Source organism: Silene latifolia, chromosome 4 (assembly GCF_048544455.1).
Source record: "Silene latifolia isolate original U9 population chromosome 4, ASM4854445v1, whole genome shotgun sequence".
NCBI lineage: Eukaryota > Viridiplantae > Streptophyta > Magnoliopsida > Caryophyllales > Caryophyllaceae > Silene > Silene latifolia.
The window spans coordinates 111,026,118-111,033,463 of record NC_133529.1 but is presented as its reverse complement, the minus strand read 5'-3'; the positions used below and the strand labels follow the sequence as shown (position 1 = coordinate 111,033,463).

Sequence of the window (7,346 nt, the reverse complement as noted above, 5' to 3'; positions counted from 1 at the left end):
AAATAAAGCTCGGCGTGGATAAACATATAGATGTTTACAAAGCTAGATTGGTGGCAAAAGGTTTCACCCAAGTTCATGGTTTACACTATGACGAAACCTTCGCTCCAGTCGCTATGCTTCGGTCCATTAGGATAATCTTAGCGGTTGCCGCATTTCATGATTATGAGATTTGGCAAATGGATGTCAAAACCGCATTCTTGAATGGGATTCTAGAAGAGGAAGTGTACATGATACAACCTGAAGGTTTTATGGATACATCTAACCCTAAGAAGGTGTGTAAGCTCAAGAAGTCCATCTATGGTCTTAAGCAAGCATCTCGGAGTTGGAATCATCGCTTTGATCATGTTATTAAACAATACGGTTTCACTCGAAGTGTAGAAGAACCATGTTTATACATGAAGTTTAGTGGGAGTAAGGTTGCATTCCTTGTCCTATATGTGTATGACATATTGCTCATCGGGAATGATATTTCATCGCTCACTTCCGTTAAGGAGTGGCTATGGAAACACTTCCAGATGAAGGACTTGGGAGAGGCACAACGAATGTTGGGTATCCGGATCTATAGGGATAGGTCCAAAAGGATACTAGCATTGAGTCAAGAAGCTTATATTGACAAAGTTCTTAACCGGTTCAATATGAAAGACTCCAAGAGAGAATTTCTACCTATGGGCCAAGGGATTACTTTGAGTAAGTCACAGTCTCCCTCTACCTCTAAGGATATTGAACACATGAAGACCGTCCCTTATGCTTCCGTTGTTGGGTCTATCATGTATGATATATTTGCACTCGTCCCGACGTTGTGTATGCCTTGAGCAGGACAATTCGTTATCAAGCCAAGCCTGGTGAGAGTCACTGGATAGCCGTAAATAACATCCTTAAGTACTTGAGAAGGATTAAGGATTCGTTCTTAGTGTTTGGAGGATAAACTGAGTTGCGTGTAACAGGTTACACGGACGCAAGTTTCTAAACCGATCGGGATGATATGAAATCCCCATACGACTATGTATTTATGCTAAATGGAGGAGCAGTTTGCTGGAAGAGCTTCAAGCAAAGCGTTACCGCGGATTCTACAACATAGGCTGAGTACCTTGCAGCGTCTGAGGCTGCAAAGGAAGCTGTTTGGATTCGGCAATTCATAGAGGGACTAGGAGTAGTCCATTCCGCCAAAGATCCGATCACTCTATATTGTGATAACAGTGGGGCTATTTTTCAAGCCAAAGAGCCGAAGTCTAGTAACAAATCTAGACACATTGAAAGGAAATACCATGTAATTAGAGATTATGTGGAAAGGAAGGAAACTGACATTTGTAAGGTTGGGACAGACGATAGTGTAGCTGATCCTTTAACCAAGCCTTTATCAAAGGGTAAGCATGATGGTCATGTCGTCGCAATGGGATTGAGACGAGTACCAGATTTTCTTTAGATTATGGATATGTACTAATTGGATAGTGTATCTCTTTTTATATATATGATAATCGCATTCATTGTTTAAGCATTCATTTATGAATTCTTTTATTTAGTGTAACTAAATTTTAATACCTTGTTTATCTGAATAAGTTGTGGAGATAATGTTGAACACTACTCAAGTGAATAAGATGAACATTGTATTTTGTCCCTAGTCACTTAATGAGGTGACGTCTCGGAGTGACTAGATTGTAAGTCGATTGATGGTTGTTCAACACCATAAGGTCATACGTGATGACTAGTCGATTAAATAGGCAAAGTGTGTGACACTTTGCCGGACAGTGACCATTTAGAGAGTCCCTAAGTTCTATTATAGACGCCTGGTCATGGCAGGGATCTCTAAGATGTTCCTATGAGTCGATTCTTTTGACTGGAGACTATTATCCAAGTCAATGCAGTTTCTGAGTGACTTTGGTTTTTGTCCTAGGTCGCGCCGGGAAAGAAGGCCAAAGGACATCTTCTGAGTCATGATGATCTGTATTGGGCAAAGATAGATAGGGCATACAGGAATTGTCCACCCACGTTGGGTAACTATATCTCAAGGCCACTCGAGGAGTTGTGACTATAAATGTGTGGCCACGCTCGGAAGTAATCTGTGGGAGATTTTTCCGGTCTGGTAGTCACACTCCCGATCGAGAAACCCACTCGCGATATGTTCATGTGCAAGTGCGACCTGAAAGACACCTTGCATTGAGTGGGAGATTAAAACGGACAAGATAATTGGTAGCGCACACCTTGTGTCGGACAAGTGGGAGATTGTTGGAGTTAGTGTCCTCCACAATAGTGCGTTTACATAATAAATCTCATTAAAGGAATATCATCAGCATATTTCATTTTTTGATCCTCGTCAGTTGATTAACGTAAATCGATAACGGTTGGCTGACTAAAGTTTGACGTTATTGTCGTGAGACGGCGGTGATCAACTGACCCCTTTCGGTCACACCTAAAGGAACGAACTCAACTAATTAATTGTATGAGATACAATTTATTTAGTCCCTTGACTTATAGACTAAAAAGTTAGTCGATTATTTTTAGAGAGATTTCGAGTTGCGAACTCGAGGCGCGATTGTTATTATTTAATTATGCGATAATTGAATAATAAATTTTATGAGACAGGTTTTAGTTAATTAATTGTTAATTCACTAAAATTATACTAATTGATTAATGTGATTAATATTAGTACGCAAATAATATGTGTAGCGGTACACGTATATTTACGGAGTGATTTGGACAAAATTTATTGGGAAGCATTTAAACATAAATCGATGTTTAAAGTTAAATTTATACATATTTGTGCGACAAATATAAGAACCAAAATGGACCCGTAAATGGGACATTGAACCGTGTAAATGGAGTGTAGTGGATGATTATAAACATAATCATTACATTTTGCTTTATATACTCACATAAGTTATCTTATGTTTATTTTGCATGTGATGAAAGATTGGACAAAAATAAAGCAAGTCCACTCCCTCACTCCACCTACTCCAACCGGTTTTCCTCCTCCATATAGACCAATTTTTGTTCAATTTTTCATATGCTTGCTCACTTGTGTTTTTGCATGTGAATAAAATTGTCTCTCTCTCTCTAAAAATAATAACAACACTTACTAAGCTTGTTATTAATCAAAATAAATATTCACTAAGCTTGTTAGTAATATTATAAATATTACCAAGGGTTAAATTTTACAAGTATCTAGTTAATACTTGTAAGATTATTTGGGTGTTGTTCTCGGGTGCTACTTGAAGGAGACTTTCTCTTTGAAGGTTTTACTAGGAGGATCATCCATTATTATTTAGCACAAGAACATATTAGATAGGTGATCTAGTTTGTGCCCATTATACCATCAATATCAATGTAAGGAAATTGTTTTTCCTTATCTTTTTATACATGCTTTTATATTTGCATGCATGTTACATAGATCACTAAAATTACATATTATGAGATAATTTGTTTTTAATTAGAGAGTCTAATTAGGATCTATGATCTTTCAGTATTTCCGTGGACTTTGTGCATAGCATTTCACTAGACACTACTCATTACCTTCTTCGGACCTTTGGTTAAGGTATGTGTGCCATGTTTCCGATTTAGGAACTTTTCTTGGACCTTTGGTTACGGTATGTGTGCCATGTTTCCGAGTTAGGGGTCACTCGACCTTTGGTTACGGTATGTGTGCCATGTTTCGAGTTGACTTATTATGCCGCCCTCCTTACGGACCTTTGGTTACGGTATGTGTGCCATGTTTCCGGATTGAGGATTACTCTTCCGCCTTCTTCGGACCTTTGGTTACGGACTGTGTGTCATGTTTCCGATTAGGGTTACCCGACCTTTGGTTACGGCTATGTGTGGCATGTTTCGAGTCTTGGAGGCGATTGGTATATCGCTTGTCGAATCGGGTGACGTCCATCCCGAGAGTCTGGATCCAGATTTAGACTAGGACCGTATATATTATCATCGTCCTACTAAGAGGAATGAGTCGGGTGTTATCGTGTCTTGTTAGTGAATGTTTTGCATATGTCACACACTTCTTGAATCTAAGAGTAGTAAAGGTCTTGTATAATTTGGATAGTTGTATATCATATGTCACTGGAATTCGTGCTCGCGATTAATTATTTGTGTCTATGCTCTTTCCTTTACTTCACTTATTTCAATATGCCCATGACATGCTCATTTTCTATTCTATCTTGTTTCTCTTATTATTTAAACATGATTGATCCCATGCTTATTAGTCAAGTGAATTATATTCCGTATTTATTATGCTTGCCTTATTTGAGTTTGTTATGTTCATTTTGATATAATGTGGCTGGGAGAACCTTGAGTTACTCCCCACTGACTGTGGCATTCATGTTTATATGAATGACAGGTATTAGTAGGTGCATTTATGGGGTGAAGACATGTGTGAGCTAGCGAGTACCGTGACCCTTGGACTTTATTTATCTCTTTTGCTAAACTCACCTTTTAAGCTTGTTATTCATGGGATATCTTTTCCCCTTATTGGCTAGACTTGGTTTGTAATAACCTAAGTTGCTTATTGTTGCACTCGTTTCATTTTTAATAGTGACTCCCGCATGTTACTTTAACTAGTAATAAAAAGTTTTTAAAATTTCATAACTTCCGCTTAAATTTATTAGTTATATTTTCCGCATTATCGCGGGGTGTCACAACGGGTGGGGTTGGGTGTTTTTCTAATGAAATTATTTAAACTTCCTAACACGTAATCTCACACGAATCTGAAATCTCTAAAATTGATTTCTAAATTCCATTTAAAAATTTAGTGGCGACTCTTTGCAAAATGTAAAAAATGTTTTTTTTTAAAGAAACATTGCATGGATGAATTTCCCTTGTCCACAATTTGGCGACTCCGTTGGGGATTGTGAAACTCGAAAAGGAAAATAATGGCTATTAGGATTATCTAGCACATGTTTTTTTATTTCGTTTGACATGCATAAACCAACAAGACTTTAGGAGGGCCATTTTGTCTCTTGGGTCGATCTTAAGGTAGGAAAATGACGTCCACTATTCCCGACTTAAAGGTTAGGGTGGTTCCGCCGAGGTTAGCAACTGCTTACTTGCCATATTACACAGTGTGTATGGTAGGTTTGTCGTTCCCTAACGGAGTGGGATCATTGGCATAGACCCATTTTAGAAGACCGACCGAGACTTTGAAGAGTCTAGGCTCATGCATAGCATGCATAATATACGAATGACTAATTGTGTTTTCTGAGTCGGTTTTTGCTTTAAACCATTTCGAAAATTTTTAGTCAAAACGGTTGTTTTTTTTTTGAAAAAATCCAAGTAGTTTTTAAACCCGCCTATTTCGAAATTTTGGTCCGATTTTAGCCCATCATTTTCGAAAATTCTATGCAAATATGTATGATATTATTGTCATATATATTTCATAATAACCTAGTGTATATTTCTGATATGTATTTTATCTTGTGTATCGGTAGTTGCCTTGTTTATAGGATCTATTTGACTAGGGTTTTAGAAGAGTAGTTGTGTATATATGTCGATGTGTTGTATACATTTTGATTTATTAAGAAATAATACTATTAATATTCTATCATCTTGATACTCATATTTTATCATGGTATCATCGGAGGAGGTTTGATACTCGCATCCAATATTTTTACTCACATCACAAATTACAAAATTTAATATGACAAAGATCAGAGATGCAGGAAAGGAGGCAGGAGTCGATGGTGGTCACGACAAGATGATTATACCACCGTCATCACCGTTATTCCTTCATCCCTATGATAGTCCGAGTCTCAAATTGACTCAGACGATGTTCAATGGTGAGAACTATGATCTATGGGCTGATGCCGTTCGTAATGGGCTTGACGCAAAGAATAAATTAGGCTTTGTCGATGGCACTGTCACAAAACCCACAGACGCAAATACTTATGAAGCTGTAGCGTGGCGTCAGTATGAAGCCATGGTTAAAGCATGGTTACGTAGAGTGATTGATGAAAAAGTACACCCAGTATCACTTTCTCGGGCGCTACTCTTGTTGAAATCTAGAAGGAGTTGAAGGAGCACTACTCGGCTGGAAACGCGCCTCGCGTCCATCAACTTACGTGTGAATTGACTGAGTGTAAACAAGGGACTCGGTCAGTAGTAGAATACTATACACACCTTAAATCCATTTGGGATGAATTAGCCAAGTATAGCCGCGTTCCTGACTATACTTGCGGTGCCAAGGCTGCTTTCGTAAAGGATAAAGAGGAAGAAAAAGTCCATCAATTCATCATGGGGCTTACCACTGCGTTTTATGATCAATTCCGCTCAAATTTATTGATGGATGACAGTCTTAAATCTCTAAGCCGTGCTTATGCTCTGGTTTTGAGAGAGGAACGTCACAAACAGTGACTAGAATTCGAGAGGAGCAGACAGAAGTTGCCATGGCCGCTCGTGCTGGTAGAGGTTGTGGTTGTGGAGGATCCATGGGTAGCGATCAGAAGGAGTATGAACCACCACGATGCACTCACTGCACTAAGTGGTATTATACGGAAGAGAATTGCTGGGAAAAACTTGGCATCAATGGCAGAGGACGTGGCCGTGGATGGCGAGGTAGCCGTGGTGGTGGTCGAGGCAGTCGAGGAGAAGTAGCTAATGCAGCCACCACAAGTGATGCTGGCGAATCATCAAAGAAATATTTCACAATGGAAGAAATCAAGCAAATTCGATCACTGCTCAGCGCTAAGTCCGAAGGTAACGAAAAAATGACAGGTACGACTTCTCTAAAAATGTGTGATTGGATGCTCGATAGTGGTGCTTCCGGGTTTTAAAATCATATAATCGCCAGCCTTTTTGGTGTTTGGGATAACCTATAAAAATACATCGAGTCCCTCGTTCTTTGAATTTATCCTTTGGTCTCGACTTATTATGGGCATAGGCAAGACACCCGAAAACACTTAAATTTTCAAGACTATGTGGGTGACCGTGTAGGAGTTCATAAGGTGTTCGTCCTTATAAAATTTTCGTAGGGGTTCGGTTTATAAGGTAGGCTTCTGTTAGCACACATTTTCTCCAAAATTGAATAGGTAAATTCGCTTGGAAACGAAGGGCCCTAACTTTTTCCAAAATATGTCTATGCTTCCGTTCCACCCGTGCATTTTGTTGAGGGGTGTCAATCATGTTTATTTGGAGAATCATACCATTTTCACTATAGAAATGTTTCAATGGTCCCGAAAGAAACTCGGTGCCATTGTCACTTTGCACAATTTTTATCTGTTTTCCAAATTGGGTGTGTACCATTTTACAAAAATATTTCATCAAATCTCCTACTTCTCTTCTATCTTTCATTAGATAAACCCAAACACTCCTACTATGGTCGTCAACTATTGTCAAAAAATAATGTGCCCCGGATAAACTGTTGG

General features: G+C 38.8%; 1 protein-coding gene across 1 annotated transcript; it reads left to right on the top strand.

The window, feature by feature from the left end:
- The first annotated feature begins 5,623 nt into the window (after nucleotides 1-5,623).
- LOC141651932 (uncharacterized) lies at nucleotides 5,624-6,336 on the top strand. Its single transcript, XM_074459622.1, has 2 exons — nucleotides 5,624-5,941; nucleotides 5,989-6,336. Exons 1-2 carry the CDS (start codon nucleotides 5,624-5,626, stop codon nucleotides 6,334-6,336), a joined length of 666 nt encoding a protein of 221 aa, XP_074315723.1.
- Nucleotides 6,337-7,346: the final 1,010 nt, after the last annotated feature.

What these genes read in the sequence shown, in the direction of transcription:
- LOC141651932 (XM_074459622.1), top strand. Translation starts at nt 5,624, where the DNA reads ATGACAAAGATCAGAGATGCAGGAAAGGAGGCAGGAGTCGATGGTGGT. An exon ending in GTAGAGTGATTGATGAAAAA is followed by an intron (nt 5,942 to 5,988) that starts GTACACCCAGTA and finishes GTTGAAATCTAG; the next exon opens with AAGGAGTTGAAGGAGCACTA.